The 26,854-nt window shown below is 37.8% G+C and overlaps 1 protein-coding gene across 1 annotated transcript; it reads right to left on the bottom strand.

Annotated features, from left to right (window-relative positions):
* Positions 1-949: 949 nt before the first annotated feature.
* mal (molybdenum cofactor sulfurase) lies at positions 950-26,456 on the bottom strand. The gene is made up of 9 exons (XM_069831454.1): positions 26,036-26,456; positions 21,083-21,239; positions 17,426-18,040; positions 16,515-16,908; positions 13,630-14,149; positions 11,000-11,212; positions 9,256-9,374; positions 9,076-9,180; positions 950-7,017 (listed from the first exon to the last, which is right to left on the bottom strand). Exons 1-9 carry the CDS (start codon positions 26,088-26,090, stop codon positions 6,808-6,810), a joined length of 2,388 nt encoding a protein of 795 aa, XP_069687555.1. The 5' UTR covers positions 26,091-26,456; the 3' UTR covers positions 950-6,807.
* Between the last annotated feature and the right edge of the window lie 398 nt (positions 26,457-26,854).

Genomic DNA, 26,854 nt, shown 5'->3' with positions numbered 1-26,854 from the left:
TTTGGACTACGTAGTGAAAGAAAACAGGACATGGAGGAAGGGTTACAAGAGATAAGTTATTTAATGATCTAAATATGGTAGGTTCGTAACAATAAAAGAGTTCCAATGACTGGACATATAGCCCAGTAAGCTCTACTGACTGTAGAATGATTAAGGATGTAGTAAGAATCGGCCAGGTCACCTTCAAGCAACAGAGGTACAGGACACATACATTACCAAATATATACATAGGTGAATTTTAATTAAATTTTCAATATTTTCTTATGATTGACATATTGTCAGTCTCTTTACAGTCTGATGGGATAGTATGTTTCCTGGATGTCTAATTCGAGAAGATGATGGCTTGGCCGATGCTTACTACATAATTCCCAGGAATTTTTCAATATCAGGTTAGAAGAAGCTAGAAAATTTGGGAGAGAGGGGAGGAAAGTAAAAGGGAAGTACAGGGTACCCAACAAATCTCGCATCACAGACTAAATCATGAAGTTTGTTCATTATGACCCCTCCTATTTCCAAACATGTCTGGAGGCAGAACATGTTATTTACAACACAGTGTAACATGTCGGCCGTGATATCACAACACTTTTCCTTGATTTACGTTTGTAGATGTTTTAGGTTACGAATCTTCACTTTGTAAACCTTTTAATTAAGGTAACCCCAGAAAGCAAAGTCAGGTGAATTTAGGTCAGGCGACCTGGGAGCTCATCTCTCGGTCCTCTGCGGCCTATCCACTGATTGGGGAAGTTGTCATCAAGCTAATTTCACAGAGGTGTGGCATAATGTGGTGGAGCACCATCTTTCATAAATCATTCTTGTACAATTATAGCACCATCTTGTTGACTCCATCACAGGATCACACGTAAACAACATTGAAGAACTAAAAACAAAAACAAATATATGACACCACAGAACACATGCCTTCACACATAAACGAAGTTATGTAGTGTCCAGTGGCGTAGTGTGGCTTCTGAAATAGGGGAAACACTCAAGATTAATTAGTAATAATAATAATTTTAAAAATTCATTATGATAAGGCTAGAATTGTATGTCTACAATTTTATTAAGAATCTTAGATGTTTGAATAAGTAATAGTAATATTCTGCTAACAGTCTTACCTTATCGCTTATAATGCAGTGTATTATTTTAAACATATAACTTTTTTTAATGTCAGGTTTTCTCTCTAAAACAGCGCACAATTTATCATTTAATTTTTCTGCATATTTTAAAGGAGCACTCTGAAGTTTACTTTAAACCTCATTGAGGATTGATAAAGATTCATGTAAAGACAAACCACATTTTTTGAGTTTCTTTTTTGTGACTTCAACTATAACTTTGAAATGTGGCTTGATTACAGCTAAGTCCCTTTGCAAATATTCACTGTTAAAATATTCTGTGAACGTTGAATTGACAAAGCTTCAGTTGCATTTAGCGCACCAACGAATTCTTTAACTTCATTGAAATTATCTGAATAGAGAGAGCAGCTTCAATCTATGTACTCCAGCTGGTAAGTATTGGCTCTGGGGGTAATGGGAGATCTGTAAATTTTTCTTTGTCAGCATTAACTCTGGATGGGACTCGGAAACTTATCTTGTCACTAATGTGTTTAAATATTAATTTTAAAATTAAAAAAATACATGTATTATATGCATGGAAAAATGGCGAAATATGCAGCAACATCGGAAGTATGCAATTATATGCATTATAAAACTTCATGTACAAAAACAGAAGAACATGAAACATATTGCAAATGTTAATTCTGTATCACAAGTAAAAACAAACTAAATATGTATTTGCATATAAATCCGATGTCTACACATCCCTATACTTAAGCAGTGCTCCATAATTTAATGACCAACTAACTTCAAAGATTCATTACTTATGTTAGTGACAAAATAAGCTAATTTGTATATTTAGTTTTCTTGCCACCCAACATCAAAGTGCAGTAATACAAGGAAGAAGGAGAGAAGACTTGGTTAAAAAGATTTGTATTGATCTGTAATAATTAAGTACAGTACACTTTTATCCATAAAAGTTATATACAATATTTCATATATTATATTACACATGTTCTCTTTAGAAAAATTCGATTTCAATATCACAGTAACAAAGCACATGAAAATGTTTGTCTAGGAATGTCATAATACTTGTTCATGATGATGAATTAATAATGTCTTCAATACTTCATTCTATGTGCATTTCAGTGGTAAACTAAAAATATGAAAAGAATGTAACCATTCTTTGTTGTGCGATCACAGACAATTATAAAAATGCATTCTTTCTCCGAAAGTTCACACAAAACAATGGCAGCAAGGACTAACATGGCCTCCTGTACTGAATTGGTATATCCATCTAATACAATAATGAGAGGTTGCTTTTACGAATCTGGAAGGTTTCTAATGAGACTGTAAAAATAACAACACAAAGGACCGACATTAAATTACTTCATTTATTTTATTTCGTCAATGAATTGTTTCGAATCTAAGTTTTAAGATTTGATGCACTCTCGTATCAGCATTGTTTTCTTGTCTGTACTTCAATAAAGTGATTGTGGTTAACACTGTACATCGTAGCAATCTTTATACAATAGTTTTTGTTTTGCTGGATTGTGTTCAATCTTGCGTGGAGCAAGAGGAAAGAGTAGGAGTAATCATGAAGAGCTCTTGTGATCAAGAGTGTGCATGTAAAAGCCAAGTGCTATGTTGCCTATAGTCATTCACACTGCAATGTGTTGCACTGTTGCACTTGTTACAGATGCAGAAACATTCAACGTATAGGATCTAGATCATCAGGGAAGGCAAGGAAAGGGCAATCTACCTGCTGGATCCATTTTAGAGAACTACTGTCAATGGGTTCCGCTTTTCCCAAGATGTAGTTTCTTTTTAATCTGTAACATGTTGAAATTTTTAAATCATACCAATCAGTTAATCACACATTATTTTTACGTTTTTCAAATGTATGGTAAAGTCTCCAACGTCTAAAATCGCTGTAGATGATGACTGTGATGCTTCACATTACTGTCAGTGCCATCTACAAGCTCGCATATTGTACTGATAGGATTATATTCTATTAAATGCTAGAATTTATAAAACAGTTATATTACCGGTTGTTCTGTATGGTTTTGAAACTTGGACTCTCACTCTGAGAGAAAAACATAGGTTAAGGGTGTTTGAGAATAAGGTGCTTAAGAAAATATTTGGGGCTAAGCGGGATGAAGTTACAGGAGAATGGAGAAAGTTACACAACGCAGAACTGCACGCATTGTATTCTTCACCTGACATAATTAGGAACATAAAATCCAGACGTTTGAGATGGGCGGGGCATGTAGCACGTATGGGCGAATCCAGAAATGCATATAGAGTGTTAGTTGGGAGACCGGAGGGAAAAAGACCTTTGGGGAGGCCGAGACGTAGATGGGAGGATAATATTAAAATGGATTTGAGGGAGGTGGGATATGATGATAGAGAGTGGATTAATCTTGCACAGGCTAGGGACCGATGGCGGGCTTATGTGAGGGTGGCAATGAACCTTCGGGTTCCTTAAAAGCCATTTGTAAGTAAGTAAGTATATAGATTCATGACTTAAAAGTTTTTTTAATTTTTCTCGTTTCAATATTATATCCCCAACTGTGATCGTCCTACAATCAGTTTGTTGGAATGAAATACTCTTGAATGGTGTTTTAGATCTCATACTATGGACTACTGTTTGGAAGGTTTTTTCTCTCAAATAGGTAGATAGGATCTTATCTAAAAAATTGACATGGATGAAATTTCTGCGAAAGGGTAAAGGGAGGTACTCTTAAACTGTGGAAGGTTGCGTCTTCATACATCTTTTGTAATAATGGAGAACATATTGTATATTTTATATATACATAGTCATCCTGTCTGTCTCCAAAGCTGCAATCCAGTCCATCAGCTTAACTACATACCCTAAAATGGAAAAAGTAAAAGAAATTCATTGCATGGTAAAACAAATTCAAATGCTAAATAAAAAAGTGGTCTTACATAGGATCCCGGCTCACTGTGGACTGAACGGTAACGAGAAAGCAGATATCAACTTAAAAACAAATTTCAAGTTCCCATATGAATCAATAAAACGAGTCATAAAAAGAATAAGTAACAGCGAACAAACAAAACATCAAAATTAAAAATGGAAAGAATCATTCAAAGATCCAAAACTAATTCCTGATCTACCTCGAAAATCTGCCGTGACCATGTTTAGATTGATTACTGGTCATGATTGCCTCAGTAAACACCTCCATCGTATTGGAGTACTGAATTCACCTAAATGCTTACTGTGGACCAGAGAAGAGGACATGGAGATGGAGCACCTGGCTAATTGTGAAACTCTTAGGACATTTGTGGACCTTCCATCAAAATATTGGGAAGCAAGAAGGATGATGACTTCATTGTTAAATCCAGAGCATTAGATACACACATATTTTATATATTAAGTTCTAGTGATATGGTGGATGAATGAGCTCAAAACAATGCAGACACACAAAAAACAGGTGAAGAGATATTTATTTAAAAGTAGTGAACACAAGCTCTAGTCTCACAAAAACGAAAACTGTTGCCATAACCCTAACAAGCGGTGAGTGGAGGTGAGGGGTTTTTTTTTTTAGTTCGCCTATTGTTACTGCAGTAGTAGATCATTCTACGGTGTATCACTTTATGTGAAAAAGAGTCTAATACTGTGCTTTAACATGCTAATATTTGGTGTGCATGGATTTCTTTACAAGTTAGTATTTTCCTTGAACTAAATATCGAGACTGTCTCTTAGTGGCATTCTGAAAATCTGGCAACTCTAGCTGGACGTGAGTGCCTGGATCTGCACCGAACTGAATAATATTGCATGCTGTAAGAACAAGGAGACTGCTTTAACTGGCAACTCAGAGTGACTGAAACAAAGGGTCCAATGATCCAATTGCATCATAACTCCAATCTACTGCGGATATTATTACTGATCAAAGTCACATACATCAGGCCATATTATACACGTTTTTTTAAACGTGGTCTTTCAATTTGCTGTTTAACAGACAGTATTATTTTAAGATCGATATAACACTTTTTTTTATTATTTCCGCTAGTTACGTGTATAACTTCGTTATACTACTACATGAGAATTTTTGTATCAGTGAACACACCAACACAAATATTTGTTCATTTTTCATTACTGAACGAATACATACTGCTGCATAGTCTACATTCCTTCTTGGATGACTCCCATGAAAGCAAACAAATCCATGTCTTCAGCATTCTGTCTTCTGACTGGCTTTATGGTGGAATGAGGAATAAATTGAAATCGACTGCCCACCAATCCCCAGATTTTGGGTTATTATGTTGACAAAATACAACTCCTTGTTATGACCTCCTCATTATAAAGACTGCAGTCGGTTCCACTGCCCTGCTTCCAAATTTCACGTTCTTTTTCGACATTAATGCTGTACCAACTGTGTCAGATTCCTTTTCTTTAATTATCATAAAAAAATCAACTAATTCCTATGAAATCATGAAATATGTATGCTTTTAAAAAGGGAACAGTTTCATTAAGAGGTTCATCATCCTACTTCCAATAGAAAATATCTTTTAATACATGCATTTGTTAATATGAGGAGTCACTCAAGAAGGAATGGATATTGGTGGTATAGTGAAGTTTTGTTCACTCTGTAATTTACTTATAACAGAATTTTCATCATGCCCCTTTTAATGCCATACTTCTCTTTCCCGTACCCAGGTTAAAGATACTGAATTATACAGAGTGATTCATATAAAACAGGTGGTCTCTAAAATTGCATAACTTTGTGTTTTACACCATTTCAGATTTGGTTTTCTTCGAATGATGCAGGAAGTTGGAAGTTTTGTAAGATGTCTGAATGATGTTGCTATCATCTTCTGTTTCACTTATTGTTGTTCATTTGCTGTTGTATGTGATCAAAATGCTGTACACAATGCCTAAGCTGTTTCTAGTGAAAAATAACTGAAGATCAAACTCTACCGTTGCCACACAAAGGGTATTACAGAGAGAATATTTAGTGCGCATTCTTCCGAAGAGAGACACAATACTGGCCGTAGTCTGAAAATTGAAACAGGATTTTCGTTGAACAAGACTGGCAAGCATCGCACAGCCATCTGGCTAACACAGCGAAAGATGTTAGTCTGTTTGCAGCAATCTACTTAGAAATCATTAAGTCATTTGTCTCAAGAGGCAGGGTATTCCTATTCCACCTGTGAAAGAGTGGCAAAGGAACGAAAATGTGGCCATAAAGAATTATGTTGTTCACGAGTTTCGAGACCCTGGTCATGAGAAACGAGTTCATTACTGCATATTGTTCCTGGGTTCACTTATGTGGCTGTCTAACATCCTAAACTTCACGTGGTTCTCTATCTGATCGCAAGTTACTTTGATGATTAATTTCTAAAAATTCGTGGCCATCCAGATCACCTGACCAAATATCACCGGTTTATTTCTTGTGGGATTATCTTAAAAATAGAATTTACAAGAATTGACCACGAACAATTGATGATTTGAAGAACAAATTAATGACCGAAATCAATGAAATTAACCAAGAAATGTAACAAACTGTGAGCAATGGTTACGGATGTGTGTATAGGAAGGAGGAGGTCATTTTGAACATCTACTGTGAAGGTAAGCAATTCTTCCAGAGATATTTAGAAAAAACTTTGCACCTTCGTATCTTCTATCAAATAGAAATACTGTAGAAAGATTTAAAAAACCACCCTTTTTATGTGAATCATCCTGTAAAATACGATTTTCAATGTGTACAAAGTTGCAGTAGTTCAATCAATATTATGGCATGTCTCCATTGCTTGGATAGGTCACACTGACATAGTCCCCGACTGAGATCTTGATTCTGTCTGTTGTGAGCAGACTCAGGTAAACTCCAAACTTCATCTTCCCATGAAGCATTGCTGCCAAGGTTCGCAGTGGCTCCCTTGTCTTCTTGCCCGTTGTCTGGTCAATGCACACCATTTGGCAACGTGTGCATGGGCCCTCACACTGCAACATAGAATTCAGGCAGATCTAGACTGGTGGCTTATTTTTAACTAAAAATCAATTTCGAAATTTTCACGTAAGTACGAGTACAAGTGTTCAGCATTCCTGATGCTGAGTACCTATAAGTAAGTAAGGAATAATGCCCATGAAATATAATAATTTTAGTAAAAGAAGTGGACTGTGGGGGCTTTACTTTAAATAAACACACACTTATGATCCAATGCGAATCAAGGCCAGTGATGTTTTTTTTTTTATGTCTCGTATTGCATAGAATAAAATTAACTGATGAAACAGTGTAATTGCATCAAGAGAAAAGATGTTTCCTGGAATTACATTTTATTATTATTATTATTATTATTATTATTATTATTATTATTATTATTATTTATATGCCAAGGGGAAGTACAGATCGAGGATGACCCAGGAAATGCTGGAGACAACTGTGAAGCTGGAACAGGCAAATTGTCTAATCCCTCAAGCGGAGAAGAAGAAGAAGTTTATTATTATTTTTTTTTAATTGGTTATTTTACGATGCTTTATCAACTCCTGTGGTTATCTAGCGTCTGAATGAAATGAAGGTGATAATGCCAGCAAAATGAGTCAGAAAGTTACCCAGAATTTGCTTTTTATGGGCTGAGGGAAAATCCTAGAAAAACCTCAACCAGGTAACTTGTCCCAACCCACTTGTTTCATGGTCAGGCAGGCTAACCATTACTCCATAGCGGTGGACCTATTATTATTATTATTATTATTATTATATGCTACTGGAGCTAAATGACAAATGTGAGCAGCATGGGATTAAGATACTATAGCAAGGGAAGTTTTTAATAGAGAAAGAAGCATTTTCTGCGGACCTTTGAAAGAAGAACTAAAAAAGAGACTAGTGAAGTGCTTTATATGGGGTGTGGCATTATACAAGGCAAAAACATGGACATTACGACGAGGTGTAGAGAAACGACTGGGAAGCATTTGAAATGTGGATATGAAGAAGAATGGAAAGTGTGAAATGCACAGGCAAAATAAGAAATGAAGGTTGCTAGAAAGAATGGGTGAAGAAAGAATAAATCTAAAACTGGTCAGGGAAATAAAGAGGAATTGGCTGGGTCATTGGCTAAGAAGAACTGCCTGCTAAAGGATGCATTAGAAGAAATGGTGAACGGAAGAAAAGTTCGGGGGAAAAGAAGATATCAGATGATAAACAACATTAAGATATATTGATTGTATGTGAAGACTAAAGAGAAAGGCGGAAAATAGGAAGATTGGAGAATGCTATGTTTGCAGTGAAGAATCTGTTCTTGGGGAGAAAACTGTGAATTATTATTATTATTATTATTTTAGGCCCATCCAAAATTATTTATTGCCATTTTATCTAAATGTCTTCTAGAGAATAGTCTTCTTCTTCTGCCTGACAAGTGTTAGGCCACAAGACCTGTTACGGTCTCACATAAAATTTTCACGCATCTCTTAGCAGGACGACCCACAGATCTTTGGCCATGTGATACATAATCATAAATTGCCTTTGGGTGTCTACTATTACTCATTCTTTCCAAATGATGTTTTCAATTAGACTGATATTGAACAATGTAATCTAAAACTGGTCGATTTTTTAGTTCCTTTAAAATTTCACAATTTCTTTTCAGATTCCACTTAGTATAGCCCACTGTTCTTCACATGAATCTCATTTCACAAGCCATTATTCTGCTTTCCTCAGCGTCCATGCTTCGCTGCCATAGCTGAGCATCGGTCGTGCCAATGTGTTGTAGAGATGTATGCGGGCGTGTTTCTGAACCAAGGATGGTTTCATTACACTATTTATAATGCCCATAGCTATTGTATATTTATTAATTTTCTGTGATATGTCCAATTCTTCAAAAATGGAAGGATTGTAACCTAAATATGGGAAACTATTACATCTTTCTAGGGAATAGTTTTTTGTTAAATATCTTTTCTTGTAGTGACTTTATGTAAAATCCTAAGATTTTTAGATAAATCGTAAATATTGAAGGCACTGAAAAACAATCGTGCAATATTTTGTGATGAAATACTGCACATGTAACTTACGTGGAATCTGGCATCTCCGATCTGAAGTTGTGACCAGCTATTTTCCTCAAAAGGCTGAGAGCTCTGCACCACGAGATTACTGCGGAATCGCTTCAATAGGCTTTCCTGAAAAAGTGGCAGATGGTGGTCAGCCATGCTCTCACCTTCAATGTGCATCTCAACGTACTGTTGGTTACTCACCTTCTGACAGTCTGACTCTTCCTGGTTGATATGGTCACTCAACCACTCGACACTGCTGCTGTTGATCAGCAGGAACTGAGCCTGGTTTGACAGCGAGAGGGCAACCTTCTGTCTCTCGTCTGTACACAGTAAGTTATTTGTGTTAATTGTGACCCTTCCCCAACCTCCATTTTTGACCATGAATAAATGATGACTTGTTTTATGAGTATGATGTTAATCTTAAATATTAAAAACATCATGACAAGAAAACTTTTTACTTAGTCTATTAAATATAAAATTATCATTAGTCTGTGCTGTGTTTGTTCTTTGTTTCTCAACAACGTTAACTACCTTAACTGCTGTCACAAAATCAACATGGAGTAGAGATGGGATAAACTGTTCTTTTTAAGAAACAGTTTCGACTGTAACTGTTTCATGAACGAAACTGTTCCAAAATAACAGTTTCATAAGAATATGTTTACAACATCAGTGCCAACTGTTCCAAGTGTTCCAACTGTTTCAACCTCTCATCTGCTTCGGGAACATGTTTCAAGGCCCTTGAATCGTCTTTAAACCACCTGTTCAGCATATTATGACAATGAAAGATAGTTTTCGTAGGTTACTATTAAGGGTATAGTAATAATAATAATAATAATAATAATAATAATAATAATAGTTTTATTTTCCCTGGCAGAGTTAAGGCCATCAGGCCTTCTCTTCCACTCAACCAGGATCAAATCACATACAGAAAAAATACATACTGGTAAGTAACTACAATTCAAAATAAATCGATTTTAGTAAAAATAACACCTATAACCCTAGGAAAGTTTAATAACGATGACATTAGCTGATGATATTTTTCGCGGTATATTAATAATTAACACTATGTCAGGGCACCATGAACATATTCTCCATCAATGGACAGCTAATAATTAGGAGATTTATCAGGGAATTTGATTCGTACAATTAAATTGCGCGATCCTACATAGGCTACTGTTGCATGAAGGCCATGTGGAACATGGATATTATATCTACTTTCGATTGGAGGTCAATGATAGCGCTACACATGGCCTTTGCAGACAACAAAGAAGAGGAAAACTGTTTAGAAACTGAACTGTTTATCTGTTGGAACCATGTGGAACGTTGAAGTTATCACTAGAGCAGTGTAACAATCTTTGGAACAGTTGGAACAGGTTATATCACGAAACTGTTTCGATACGAAACAGTTTCAATTGTGAAACAGTTTCAAATAAACTGTTCCAGCTTTTTTTACCCATCTCTAACATGGAGCAAAGTCCTATATTAGGTTCTGCATAGAGATTAGTAAGGATGATACTAAAGCAACAAAATCATGGGGACGAATGCTTATACCATGCATAAACTTTCTGATGTTTACTCTTTTCATGTATGCAAAGAAAATCTAGATGGTGATTCTAGACTAGGGCATGCAGTTTAAATCCGAAGGAATAATTACTTACACAAAAAATAAAGACAGGAGGAAATTGAACTTTAATCGGAGAACACGATTAGAGAGGAGGATTATCATCATAATCATCATTAGAAAATTACCTTGAATTTCAGATGTCACAGACATGACCAGCATATTTCAGACAATTTACAAAGGTTAATTTGTTACGAAGCATGTTCACAAAGTAAGTTTGAATTGCAAATTTCGCTGGTCATGATTTTGCGTATGTGTGCTGAGTTCCTAATCAAAAACAGTACCTAGGTACATCAGTGACGGATGTTTCATGGTATGACTTGCCTTTTTTCTTGACTTTGCTGATTCTGCAGTCACTATCCCAGTGCCGAATGAGTCGCAGCCCAGGGCGTCCCAGTGCGTTACTCAGCCAGCTGGCCACATCGTCACCACAATCCCAGCCCTGTACTCGGTCCCCACACACTTTGCTCTGGCACAGGGATGCATCGACCTTGTGATTCTGCGATACATCCAGTGGGATGGACATAGGTGGTGAGTCTGGAAAAGAAACTACCTTAAAATATAAAAGATAAACTAAAAAAAAAAAAATTAGAAAAAAAAAAGTTAAAATGGTTTGGAAATGTGAAACAAAGTATGAAGGAAGAATGCTATGAAGAGTGATACATATAAAATTTACAAGGAAAAGAGCATTTTTTTTTTTTTTTTTTTCGATTTTTGTCCTGTTTGATGACAATTTTTACATTAATTGTACAATTCTGCAGTGTCAGATTCCTGCATATTCAGCACTTGTTTTTGTTGTCCAGAGGTTAAGATTAAGATGCAATCTGTGGCTACTCTACACTTTACAAATATAATATTTTATTATATTAAAATGAATGTATAAACACAATGGTGTAAAGGTTACCATGTCTCTTGTATTCGGAAGTCCAGTCTGGGATTCGATTCCAAGTTTGAGCTATATTATTGTGGGTTTTTCGTGGTTTTCCAATTTTCTAAGAGTGAATATTGGGATAGTCCTATTACTAAGAGCTGCTTCCTTTCCAAATCTTGTAACCTTCATTATCACATAATTCGATATTAGTCCACCCGTCTGTGTGGGAAGTATACCAACTGGCTGATTGAGTGTGCTTTCCTGTGTTGAGAAGCAAAAGAGGTTATACTGACATGGAGCATGATGGAAACCACTGAAATGTGGAAATGCCTTAATAATGAAAATGCTTAACAGAAGGGAGCTTCATTATACAGAGTGGGCTAAAAGTTCGGTATCCCTGTCATCAATAGATTTACAATGATTTGACATGCCTGTTATGGACCCAAAACATCCACATGTATTCTGGGTGCATCTCCGGATCCGTTTACACATTTTCCTTGGTATTTGTGGCGTCACAGTGAGCTATCAGATTTGAATTTGAAATGGCGCAAAGAAGCATGTAACTTGCTTCTTAGCCATTTCCCAAATAGAGAAAGTAAAGGGAAAGTTGTTTTTTTCTGATGAAAAATGAAAAAAAATTATGGTTATTTAACTTGCAACTGCAGAGGTTATATCAGCGTCGCCAGTGTGCCGGAATTTTGTCCCGCAGGAGTTCTTTTACATGCCAGTAAATCTACTGACATGAGCCTGTCGCAATTAAACACACTTGACTGGGCCAGGATCGAACCCACAACCTCAAGCATAGAAGGCCAGTGCTATACCAACTACGCTACCGAGGCCGACTTTTCTGATGAATGTGGTATTCATCGAAGTTATAAAGACATGAACTTTTCTTTTTTTTTGTCGAAGGAGAATCTACATTTCTCTCAAGAAATTGAACAAAATCCACTTCATGTTATGATTTGGGTGGTGGTAACAATCAACTGCCTGTACTGTATTTTTGCAATGGCCGGTGAATCAGACAACTTACCTCCATATGATTAGCAAATAGTTGCTTTCTGAATTCCAAAAAAAGACATTGACATTGTATGGCTTGAACAAGATGGCACTCCAGCTCATTTCGCCATGAATGTGAAAATACGTTTTATCGAGCTTTTCACGTTAGGAATTCGAGAACTTCTCTTCATTTTTGACATGATCATCACGAAGCCCAAATCTCACCATGCCAAACAATTCTCTTTGGCGAATCATACAGCAGGATGTCCACAAAAGGCACTGTGTTTCGAATGTCAAGTTAAAGAATGCTGTGAGCAATGTCTTTACGACTGTCACGCTACAAATACTATGGAAAATGAGCAAATAGACCTGGAAACACATCCTTCGGTACAGAGACCATGGAAGAGTACATGCGAATATTTTAAATCTATAAAAGAATTGTATTCCAATGGATACCATCCCACTGTGGAATCCTGGGAAACAAGAATGCGGATGCTTTAGCAAAGAAGGGCAGCACTGCTACTTACAGACCTGTTACTAAATCTACATATTACTCTGTGAAGAGATTTATTAAATCTACATACTTAGACTTCAACAAACAAAATTTGATAACTCAATCCCAAGGGGAAAAATGGAACTCTCTGCAACATAATCCACAGTTAATTCCCGATTTACCACGAAAATCGTCTGTAGCTGCATTTAAATTGGCAACAGGCCATGATTGTTTGGCCAAACACCTGCATAGAATTGGAATATATCAGTCCCCTAACTGCCCATTGTGTAACTCAAACCAAGAAATGGATTCGGAACACCTCAAAATCTGTGCTTCAGTGGCTGGCCATGATAATATCTTTGAAAAATATTGGAGTGCAAGAGGTCAAATGACTTTATTGTCAAATGCCTGGCATTAGAAAACAACAACAACATATTTTGAATCTGTAATAAGCAAGTCAAATCGTTTTAAATCTATGTAAATGACAGGGGTATACAGGCTTTTCGCCCACTCTGTACTTACTTTCTTGTTCAGTAGAATGTGCTGTACAACTATATAAAGTTTGACTCAGTAATTTTCATACTTCAAGAGTACCTGGGAATGTGAGCGTAAGAATCCTGCTCTTGAGACATATATGAGGCTGGATGAGACACAGCCTCGTGTCTTGTTTCTGTGTGAGACACACGCCAGCAGGTGTTACTACCATCCACTCACGATCGTAAAGGAAACCCTTTGAACCTAGAAACCAGCTGTCCACAGGCATAGCTGCACATGACTTGACAGGGTACAGGAACATGTGTGTGAGGGTGCATGGCACTCTGCAATCTGGAAGAATACTGGGCACAGTAGAGCCATTGCAAGGAGTGCTGGATCTGGGTCTGGGGCTGGAGGCAGGTGTAACATGATTCTCCAACTTGGTGGCACACTCTTGCTGGAAGGCCGGCCACCACACTGGCAGCTTGTGCACTGGTGGCTCGTGCACAAAGCAATGAGTCAGCATGTCTACCAGGCAGTCCACATCATGCCGTGTACTCATGTAGCCGAACGACACACGCACTGAACCCGTGGGCTGTCCATTCACAAGGTCATGCTCGTCCCCACACACGTGGCCCGCCTGTAAAGAAAGATACACAAATGTATGACATCATGATCTGGACAGTTGTTTTACATAAAGGAAAGTTGTGCAGAATTGCTGAACTACAGTAGAACCTCTATTAGACGTGGTAATGAAGGGGGAGGACTGAACGGTTTATCGAAAAATAGGATAATCTGTAACAAAAGATTTTCATAAATTAAGTCCCTAATGCTAGACAGAAAAACACCCTAGCAGTATGCCAAAGGGGAATGGAGCGGAAAATACTCGGCATATCTTTGAAGGACAGGATTAACAACAAGAGGTTGCAAGAAATCACATCCTCCAAGAACATACCGTATTTGCTCGCGTAATTTGCGCACTTTTTAATTAACTTTGGCCACTGAAAAATTGGGGTGCGTAAAATATGCGGATTTTTCAAATAAGAGGTCCTATTCTGAGTTTATCTCAATTAGTATATGTATAGGTAAGTATTTACGGTAGGGCTAATTTTCTATACTGGTAACTTGTCTCTACCAAGGACAAGCATTGTTAAAGTAGCGGGACTTTAGGGTTTCTTTCTGAAGCAGGTACTTCAGTTGCTGGTGAATGACCTACGATGGACTGTAGGGAAGGAAAATCCCTACTACACTGAAAAAAATATGTACGTAATCCCTACCACACTGAAAAAAATATGTACGTAAAATGTGTGCGCAAAATACACGGAGCAAAAATAAAGTTCAAAATAATCCCTTAAAAATTAGGGTGCGCAAAATACGCGGGGGCGCAAATTACGCGAGCAAATACGGTAGTTCATGAAGCGGCAAGGATAAAATGGAGATGGGGAGGACATGTGGTAAGGCTGCAGGGGAATAAATGGGCGCAAATAACAACTACTTGGGACACTTAGCAAGGAAGGAGAAGACCGGGAAGGCCGAGAGTCAGATGGGCTGACTCCTTCAGGCAGCAGATCGGAACACACTGGAGCAGAGTAGCACAATGTAGGAGAGGATGGAAGGAGCTAGGGCGACAGCTAGTTGAGTAGAGACAACGGATCCCAAGGACAAAGTGATACATATCCTAATATGTTAATTTAGTGCGAATTAAACGTAGACCAATGAGTAGGAACTGAAATCACCTGAATGACAAAGCCTAAATATTCTAATGTGATAACTAACGTGCACAACAGACTAACAGCAATGAGTACAATCCTAAATGACAGAAGTGTTGAATATTTTAATTATAATTAAGTGACAAAGTGTTAATATTTAGTCATAATTGTCGATGTGTAGTACATAACTCCGCCCACGTGGACTAGCTCGACACATGAGCAAAACAGAGCCAGAGCTTTCCCTCTTGCAGGAGGCCTCAGCCCTTCTAAGGGACACTAATAGGCTATTTCATTCATTTCATTCATTCATTCATTCATTCATTCATTCATTCATTCATTCATTCATTCATTCATTCAAGTGCCTAATACTTAGGTCTACAGCTTCGTAATTTTCCCCGTGGTCTTGTGTTTAACATGCTCCGAGTAGTTAGTGGATCTTAAGTTCACTAATTTATGTCCGGTAGTCAATGACGGGTTTTGAATGCCAAGGGAATCCTTGTGATGTTTATCTGTGGAAAGATAGGAATAGAGGGCTCGTATAGTATGTTTACATTCTCGTACTATATATATTTTATCCTTGTTCTTTTTATTAAATCGCGCACAGTTGTAACGCCTTCTAATTCGACATGGGCTACAGTTTCTTCTTTCCCAAACCTCTCAATTATTTATACTTTTTTTTCGATTCTAAGCACAACATGTTTTCTTTCAACACTCGTATATTATTCTTCTGCTTTCACTTTGAGAATCTGTAAGAAAGGTAATGGATAGGCTATATACTATTTATGGTTTGAATCCAGTGTTGTGAGTTCTACATTGCTCAAAACTTATACCTCATTGAGATCCTCTATACATGAACCATTGTAACTATGCACATGACAGCTCTGCGTAATGTTGATAGCGAGAAATGCGATGTTGCCACAATGACCACTATACAACAGCTGACAAGTCCTTTGCACCAATTCTGACACTTTACTATTAAATTTAAGGTTATGCCTTTACACAAAGGATTCTCATTCCGTGACTTATCATTCCCTGAATGCCCTTTTTTTTTTTTTGCGAAATTTCACAGCAAGGGTACAAATTATTTATAACACTAACACACAAATTACACACGTGGTAAACTGACAACATAGCAGTGCTTTACTTAGTAATAGCAGCAGCTGATAGAAAATGCTACGTTCTGATTGGTTCAGAAAAGTTCTACAGTTTCTTCATAGGAAGAGTTACCAACGCAAATAACAACTGTCTAGTGCATAGTAAGCCAATGCTGTCAGTGGGTGTTGCCTGGGATCATACCTGGAATTGATTCCTGACATCATGGTCTGACAGGCCAAGGTGGCGCTGGCAAGCCCCTGGGTTGCAGAAGCATCCTGTACGCAGATGGATGCCATGCAGATTGGCCATGTTCAGAACCTCCACATAACCCACGAACTCGCCACTGCGGCGCAGCATGTTGAAGTTGACGACACCTCCCTGTGTACATGCACTCTCATAGTCTGAATCACAGTACAACACAGTAGCAGGCGCCCCATTTGAGTGGTGCAGCATCAGTAGAGCATGGAACAGGCGTTTGGCCAATGCATGTGTGTGATCTGACACGCCTTTCATGCCACCTGGCAGTTGCTGCAGGGTGTCAAACCCATGCCGTAGTGCCACGATGCTCAGGAATGGCAATGTTCCATCTTCGAACCTGTTGGGAGGACTGCAGTCAGTCAGGATTTCACTCAAACTCAACTGCGTGAAAGATCAGCCTGAATGACAGACCAACTCATCTGTGTGAAAGATATGTCTTAGTTTTTTTTTAGTTAGTTATTTAACGACGCTGTATCAACTGCGAGGTTATTTAGCGTCGATGAGATTGGTGATAGCGAGATGGTATTTGGCGAGGTGAGGCCGAGGATTCGCTATAGATCACCGGCATTCACCTTATGGTTGGGGAAAACCTCGGAAAAAACCCAACCAGGTAATTAGCCCAAGCGGGGATCGAACCCGAGCGCAACTTCAGACCGGCAGGCACGTGCCTTAACCGACTGAGCTACGCCGGTGGCTATGTCTTAGTTACTGACTGAAAGTTATTCATGTGTAAGATCAGCCTGAGTGACCCTAATCCACCTGTGTGGAAAATAAGCCGGAGTCTTTTGATTCACATTCATACTTGAATGGTCAACTCGCAAAAGAGCAGTTTAGTATGACTGCCTCTCACTCACCTGTCACTCAAAGCTGGACGCAGGAAATGCTCGCGCTGAGAACTGAGTGACATAAGCACAGTGCCACCACCAAAGTAATGTTTCTGCAAGACGTGGGCGCTGGAATTGCGCACAAGTAGTGCTCCCAAACCCGTGGGATAGCCGAACATCTTGTAGAAGGACAGGCATACAAAGTCGGGCTGCACTAGAGCCAAGTCAAGTGGAGAAGTAGACACAAATGAAGCTGCATCCAGTAAGCAGAACCAGTGTGTTGACTCGCCACCCAACAGCCCCTTCTGCACCTGCGATACCCACGACAGTGGGTACTTTACACCGGAGAAGTTGCTCTGGGCTGGATATACAAATAGGGAGTTGCCCCCACATGCCTGTGTTATGCCTTGTGTGCGTTGATGGAGGTATTGGAAGGCGTCACAGTGAGACAGACAGTGTACAGCTGCACCTGAGTGTGCAGCCAGCTCCCTCATCCCAAGCACAGAGGTGTGGTTGTCCTGCAGGTAAACGAAGGTGCCACCCCTCCAATCAAATGACTCGGCAACAAGCTTGAGAGCCTGGGTGGCGCCAGACGTGAATATGACGCTGTAGGTGTCAGGATCTGTGTTGAAGTGCTGCAGCACCCTGCAAACATGACCAAACACAGACACTGTTTTACGAGTAAAACTGGACTAATTCAATTATTACTTTCTGCTAACATTATGAGGGTATAAAGTCAAAAACGAAGGATCTATAGACAAGAAAGGCACCTATGATGAAATTTCTCCTGCTGCTGACGAACTCTCATGGGAAGTAGAATATCGAAACTATACTATGTGTACTAGAAATATTTTCACTACTGCTACTAGATCAAATACATTAGAACAGATACGAAAGAATTAATTGAAACTGCCAGGAGCATATTTCTTTACTGAAACTGTGAGTAATGATTTTCTCATTACAGCAATTGGAAAAAAGTGATATGATTAGAACTCGGATTGTTAGGTTCTAAAAATGTTCCTTTAGGTACCTAAAATAGGTTCTGTTCCAATGCAAAATAGATTCTAAAACGACAAAATACTTTTTTTTTCTGATTGCATTTATAAATTATTATCACAAACTAAAATAATGTGAGATGTAATGCAGGAAAGTATAATGCAACAGAAGGAAGTTACATATTTAAAATTGTACTGATAATAAACACATCAATATTTTTCTAACCCTCCATCGGAGTACTGAATTCACCTAAATGCTTACTGTGCACCAGAGAAGAGGACATGGAGATGGAGCACCTGGCTAATTGTGAAACTCTGAGGACATTTGTGGACCTTCCATCAAAATATTGGGAAGCAAGGAGGATGATGACTTCATTGTTAAATCCAGAGAGAGAGAGAGGGGGGGAGGCGGAGGGGGAGGGGGAGGGGAGAGGGGAGGGGGAAGGGGAGAGGGAGATGGGGAGGGGGGAGGGAGATGGGGAGGGGGGAGGGAGATGGGTAGGGGGGAGAGGGAGGGGGGAGGGAGGGAGGGAGAGACACACACACACACACTCTCTCTCTCTCACACACACTCTCTCTCTCTCACTCACTCTCTCTTTTCTAAGAATTAACTTTTAGAAGTCCTGGTATACTTTCTAAGGTACGAATTAAGTTATACTGTTCCTGCTTGTATATTTTACACGCACACAGAGGAAATTATATACTGTATATAAAAAACTGGAGCATACGGTAGCGTCACAGTTAAGGCACAATGCTGCAAAGCCGAAAGGTCGTGGATTCAATTCCCGATGGAGTCATGGAATTTCCTCATTGATTTAATTTTTCTGGCTGCACTATGCCCCTGGCATTTACTCAGCCTCTAAAAGTAATGTGCATCAAAGGGATTTTTCTTTGGGGGTAAAGGTTGCAGGCACTAAGGACATACCTACTGCCATTAGTGCAGATTATGTGTACAGATGGGGGCTTTAACCTTCCTCTAGCTTCTGGGTCAATTTGGCCTGTAATGGAAATGACTTCACTTCAGCTTTATATAAAGGATCATTTTTACTTCATTTTCCACTAGTAACTGTAATTAAAATGACAAGTACAGCACAGTAGACCTGACGTCCTTCTTCTCAACACAGCCCTTCCCATTTACCCTGCGGGTTCGTAGCAAAGGTCGTTGCACTTGACTGCAAGACCAATGATTTCAGTTCAGTATAGCCAAATGTTCACTATAACCGACTTCACTAAATCCAGAGTTGACAGTATGTATATACATACATGTATATAAAGTTATACAGTATTAGGGCTATGTCATATTTTAAAACAACTTTTTTATATACTTCATAACCGGTATAAATTTTCGCAAAGAAACAATAAAATAGGTAAAAATAGTTTCTAAAGTCAATTTTGGAATAAGTACTATGAGACCACCAATTTCGATAATATATTTCCATAAATCGTATACATACGAATTTATTTTCATGTATTACTTGTGAAACAAAATAGGTTTTTACCTAAAATCTGAGGTCTAGTTACGATCTTGAGGAAAATTAACGAGGAAGTTTGATGTAAATACATCAATATCCCAAATTTAAAAGAAAACTTACAATTAAACCAAACCCTTAACTCTATTAAATATAGAATATAATCTAAATTTAACAGAAGAAATACTGAAATCAGTAGTAAACACTGAAATAATGAAACAATTGTCTTTAGAGACAATTAATATTAGGTACCCTCCACAAAACTGGCTTCATTCATACACCGACAGATCCTTGATCTCCAGAGAACAAGGTGCCGCTGCAGGTGTTACATGCTGTCTCTTCTCACTTTATAGATCTCTTGGATATGGAACAACAAGTTTTGATGGAGAAATCGTTGCAATAAGTGAAAGTCTCAGGAATCTTCTATACCACATCAATAAATTTAAGAATGCAGTTATATTGTCAAACTCCATAGGAGCTATTCTATCAATAGTCTCTAAACACACACCTTCATCTCAAACAGCAGAAATAACTAAAATGCTCTCTCAATTAATATCACTCAATAAAAGAATTGTATTCCAATGGATACCATCCCATTGTGGAATCCTGGGAAACGAGAATGCAGATGCATTAGCAAAGAAGGGCAGCACTGCTACTTACAGACCTGTTACTAAATCTACATATTACTCTATGAAAAGGTTTATTAAATCTACATACTTAGACTTCAACAAACAAAATTTGATAACACAATCACAAGGGAAAAAATGGAACTCTCTGCATCATAATCCACAGTTAATTCCCAATTTACCACGAAAATCGTGTGTAGCTGCATTTAGATTGGCAACAGGCCATGATTGTTTGGCCAAACACCTGCATAGAATTGGAATATATCAGTCCCCTAACTGCCCATTGTGCAACTCAAACCAAGAAATGGATTCGGAACACCTCTAAATCTGTGCTTCAGTGGCTGACCATGATATCTTTGAAAAATACTGGAGTGCAAGAGGTCGAATGGCTTTATTGTCAAACGCCTGGCATTAGAAAACAACAACAACATTCTTTGATTTTCTCTGACAGTGAAAAAAATCATTTTGTTGAAGGTGGTTATGTCATATATATTCCCATTGAACTGACTTTGGTCATAATCAGTATTTAAAAGTAACCAGTGTGTAAGTGGTAGCTGGCTGCTGCTATAAAAACTTAATTGTGCTTGGTTACCTCACCTGTAGCGGATCTGGTCGATAACATCAGTGCAGTAGCGGCTGCTGGTGCTGAGTGAGTGTGGATTTCCATACACAGTTTCACATAAATCCCGTGCCACTGCCTCAATCTGGCTCTCCGCATACAATGTAGCTCCCACATGATCCAGGTAGCATATGCCTAACAAATGATACAATAGTAAATTATTATCTTACTAGCCATACCCGTGCGCTCCGTAATTACATAATTAAAATAGGACATCTGCCCCAGGGAACATTCGTGTTTGATAGAAGGATAAATAGTTTAATATGTTACTTAATTTAAATTGTATTTAAGTAATTAAAATGCGATCATTTTGGTCCAATGATAATTCCTTTAACATATTTCTTATTTGTTATTACATGCAAATAATTAAAATATGATCATTTGGTTCAGAGAACATCCGTTTTTGATGCAATGATAATCCGTTTAACATTTTTGCTAAATTAGTCTTGAATGCATCTTTAATAAAACACTCCAAATTAATAGAGTGGATTGTGTATGAAGATATTTTTTCTGTGCGTAAAGATCTATTTTCATCTTACCGCAGTCCTCATATGTAGTATTACATCCATCTAGAGAAACTAGAAATTTCAGATAGTGAAGGAATTATCCAAATTAGCTTTTGAGATTACTTCATATAAACAGACAAATTTAATATTCTCTGTATATTAATACTGATAAACGTCAAGGCCGCCTTAAATAGACGGAGTCATTTGTTTTAATTTCATTATAGCCATCGATGTCGTTCCTGCAATAACTCCTTTGTGTCATATCGATTTTCAGATTTTTGCTCTATTAAATAACTTAAATAGTTATACAGCAAATAATACAATCTGCTATATGTAATTATATTTCTTTCTTTCGAAAATGTAAGAATTCACGATCTCCTTTGTACCACTGCCATAGAATGAACAAATCTGTTTTTTCTTCCTACTGAAAAATTTTATATTTTGCACATAGGAATTACGGAACAACGACACTATAATCTGAGGCGGCGTTGAAAATGTATTGTATTGTTATTTTAAAACTCTTGTATATCCTTAAATATCAGTCCTATCAAAATTTTGCCCGGAATAAAACTTATCGGAAATCATTTTCAAATAAACTTTTGTTATGTAACATTTTTCACAAAAATCAATAATAAGCGAGATATTTCGGTTTATTTAATTTAGGCCCCCTTATAACCCCCCTTTTAAATAAAGTATTTTGAATGGCAAATAGCCTAAAATCTAAGTTACAACGAACTTAATTTATGCTCCAATTTTCATCGAAATCCGTTCAGCCATTACTGCGTGAAAAGGTAACAATCATCCAGACAGACAGACATACAAACAAAAATTTCAAAAAAGCGATTTTCGGTTTCAGGATGATTAATTATACATGTTAACACCAATTATTTTTGGAAAATCGAAAATTACCAGAAAAATTTCGCTTACAGATTTATTATTAGTATAGATGCCATTTCTTTTTCATTTTGTAGATGTAAATGAAACTGGTCACCAAAATATTTTGACGTAATATAAGAAAATAGCCACAACAATTTCAATTACGAGCTGTCAGTTAAAATACAGTGCGGCAATTGGAAAACGTGATTGGTGTTATGAGCCAGACACCATCTGACAGTATGAATCCAAAGAAGTACTGTCACTAAAATGCTACACTGAAAGTCATTTATACATTGTCGTCATTTGAGAAAATAATGTGAACTGAACTACTCGTCTCTCTTACATGTGTGTCACGAAACAAGAATGGACCAAAGAGTGAATATCAGATGGAAATGCTGTGAATGATTAAGTATACAAAGAAATGTTATGTTTTATTTAACGACGCTCGCAACTGCCGAGGTTATATCATCGTCATCGGTGTGCTGGAATTTTGTCCTGTAGGAGTTCTTTTACATGTAGCACGTATGGGCGAATCCAGAAATGCATATAGAGTGTTAGTTGGGAGACCGGAGGGAAAAAGACCTTTAGGGAGGCCGAGACGTAGATGGGAGGATAATATTAAAATGGATCTGAGGGAGGTGGGGTATGATGATAGAGACTGGATTAATCTTGCACAGGATAGGGACCGCTGGCGGGCTTATGTGAGGGCGGCAATGAACCTTCGGGTTCCTTAAAAGCCATTTGTAAGTAAGTAAGTAAGTAAGTAAGTAAGGAGTTCTTTTACATGCCAGTAAAACTACTGACGTGAGCCTGTCGCATTTAAGCACACTTAAATGCCATCGACCTGGCCTGGGATCGAACCCGCAATCTCGGGCATAGAAGGCCAGTGCTATACCAACTGAGCCAACCAGGCTGACAGTATAAGAAGATAATAATCTTATTTTACTTTTCTTTTCTGAGCAGGGCTCGAAGGCTAGCACTGTAGCTTGAGGCTTACCTCCTTCACATAATACAAATGACTGATTGAAGTCCATAGGACCACAATCCTGTAAGTATCGTGATTCACTGTTTGATGCCATCTATCGATTCAGCTACATATCACCCAGGTCTGAGGGAGCCTCTCCATCCCCCTGGGACTTATGCAGTTTCTTCACATCAATACTAACTATATGCAAGCCATGGTACTACATTCTGCTGAATCATACCTATATTGACTTGAAGACACTGTTCCTGTAGGTATCGTCAGTCACTACTTGATCTCATCTATTGATTCAGCTACACATCACCCAGTTCCGACGGAGTCTGCTATGAGAGTTCCTCCGTGCTCCTGGGCCTTCTGCAGCTTCCTCAGATTGATGCCATGCAAGTTATGGTACAGACCCAGAAACAAAATTTGGGCCACCTGAATTTTGTTTCTGCATCTGTACTAAATTCTACTGCATCCTCGGTCGACCTGAAGCTTTTGAAAGATGATGAAATTGAAATTTAACGAAGGTAGACTGAGTCTGAGACCCAATGCCAAAAGCTACCCAGCAATTCTGCTGCAATTGGTTGATAGGAAAACAAAGAAAAAACCTCAACCAGGTAACTTGTCCCAATCAGAATATGAACCCGGGCCTGCTTGCTTCAGGGTCGGATATGCTAACAATTACTCCACAGCTCTGGCAGGCCTATATACTATGTACACTGACCAGCAAAAAAAAGTGGATCACTTCGTAAAAACGGAATCATTGTCAATAATCCACCAATTCAGAGAGAGTATTATTAAATTTAGTAGCATTATGGCTAAGGAAAGATGTATTCAATATTTTTTTATCATGTTAAGAGGTCATAAAATGCCACCCCATGAGCCACTTTCTATCCCTAAGCGCCAGGCTGTTTGTTGCTTTGGCACTCCTCAACATTGAAGGAAGGTTGGTGCAGAATATGAAATTTGATAGCCTGAGAGATGACTTCGCTCGCCATAAAGCGAGGAGGAAGGTCTTCTCATAAAAACGAGGTATGTTAAGAATAAATTATATAATTTATGTCATATCGTTTTGCTGCATTTTGCAGGTCTTGTATGTATTACATCTCTAATTTAATTAATAGCGTACTGCACGACATTATTATGAGTTTTGTATTTAAAAAAACACGATAGGTAGCAGCAGGGCCTGTTTGGCCTAGGGGCAGGAAAGAGATAAATCCGGCTCTGAACTTAGCTCTGTATGACTCCTATTTGTTTCCAAAACTCAAAATACATCAGAAATTTCTTGATGGCGTGAACTCCATTCAAAGAACTATAGGCCCTAAGTGTAAAGAGAATAGTAAACAGAATTCCAGACAAGGCCTTCAACCTAATGCTAGTTTTTCCAGTTGCTTCATGATCTACAGAAGCTAAAATATACAATGCTCATATTGTTCTTACATGAATTCTTTTTCTTTTCCAGCATCAGTCCCATTTTCCAAGTGCCGGATTGTGTACATAAAGACTGTACATTAACTTATAGACTTTTTTTGTCATAGGACAAGTAATTAGGCCTCCCATTTAATTAAAAAATAACTTTATAGCGTTATTTACTGGTTATCTTATCTGGTCGAAAACTTGAAATTTTACTTCTTACATCAATGCTATGGGCCAGAAAAGTTAAGTAAGGTGAAACTTCGATATCTCCTCACGCCACACACATGAGAGAAAACGTACTTAAATCACTGAAAACTTATACTGTAGTCCCTCAACTAACTCATAACCTTGTCACATATCTCGTCCTCAACTATACCCTCATTTATAACCCATAACGAGACACAAACCAAACGTCAGATACGTGTATGGTGTGGGGAGATCTCGAAGATAGGACAGGAAAAAATTTGTGGTGAAACTTCTGTATCCCCCCACACTAAAGAAAACGAACCGGTATGTAAATAATTTTCACATTTCTCGGCCTCGTATCACTTAAATAATCCCCTCAACTAACCCACTAAACTTGCCACATACTTCGCCCTTGATGTCAGTAAGCTATCCCCTCACTTAACCCATAAAGAAACATAACTAAGATGTCAGTCCCGTGTGTGGTGTGGGGCAATATCGAAGATTGGTGGCTGTAAATCAACATTTCGGAAATGTGTATGTGGGCTATTATGCAAAATATGTTTTACATAAAATATTTAAATGATGAATCTATGTGAGTGCAACTAGCGCTGAGTTTCGGTGATTTTGGAAGTGAAAATCGTTCAATTTAGAAGGGATTTTTTGGGGTAACTTTCAAAACACGAATACTACTCTTGGATCCCCTACTCTTTCCCTCTGCCCCCCCCCACCCCCAAACCTAACCTGTCACTTTCGTATATGAAAGGTGTAGACTATAAGGGTAACTTACGAAGGGAATATCTAGGCGCTAGTTTAGCCCGAATTCATACCAGCACAAAATATTAGCACAACAAATCACATAGCCAATTTTCATTACAGAAACCTGTATTGAACACGTGGCTTTCAAATCATTGCATTTCATGCTGCCGCCTTCTATTCTGCACAAGGTAATCTTAGAAGGGTAAAGGTTAGCCGATACTTACCTCCTAACCTAGAAAATTCTTTTGTTATTTTATCTTCTTGTTCTTTAGAATACATACTTGATGTTATCTTCCGTCTTACTCTTAGTCTCAATATAAAGTTCGTATGCTGAAACTAACTTCGTGTCGAACAATAAGTACGTAAGCAAGTAGAGAGGGGAGAGTCATTTGTTGTTCGCGGTGCAAATATACAGTACATAGTCTTTCGACATTTCTTATCGTTCCCATTTCTGTATGGATATTACGTAACATAAAATGATTATGTGTTACATGTTACATGCATGTAGTACATTTCCTATCGCTAACAGCTTATCAGTAGGATTCCGATGATGTAAACAATTTTTGGAACATTTTTATACGTTCAGAATTCTTAGAATATGCATGGTGTAGCGAAAAACACTGAGGTAATGTCATGATGTCACAGGAAAGGAGAGATAAGTTCTGATTGATAACCTTATAGCTCTATTGTGATTTGTGACCATTATGACTACAAAACATGTTTATTGTTTATTTTCCATATTGTTCATGTCACTTGATGTAGCTTTTCGAAGAGCTCTAGGGGGCTGTGACCGCAGGCCGAGGACTATTATTCAATTGTTTTTATAAATATCGCGAAATTGTTTTAAGTAAAACAATTACATATTGTTATTATATTTCAATTATATTATAATTTTATTTTTACAGTCCATAAACAAAAGTTCCTTTAACTTTTAAATATAATATAAGAGCTCTTAATTTGTCATATCATGGAGTACAAAAAAATAGATCGTAGTATATAGTAAATTATCGTCTAACTTGGATAATATTTATATATTTGAGGAA

This window comes from Periplaneta americana, chromosome 7, assembly GCF_040183065.1.
Source record: "Periplaneta americana isolate PAMFEO1 chromosome 7, P.americana_PAMFEO1_priV1, whole genome shotgun sequence".
Classification (NCBI taxonomy): Eukaryota; Metazoa; Arthropoda; class Insecta; order Blattodea; family Blattidae; genus Periplaneta; species Periplaneta americana.
Note: the sequence above shows the minus strand (reverse complement) of the source record. Positions and strands in the feature narration are given on the sequence as shown.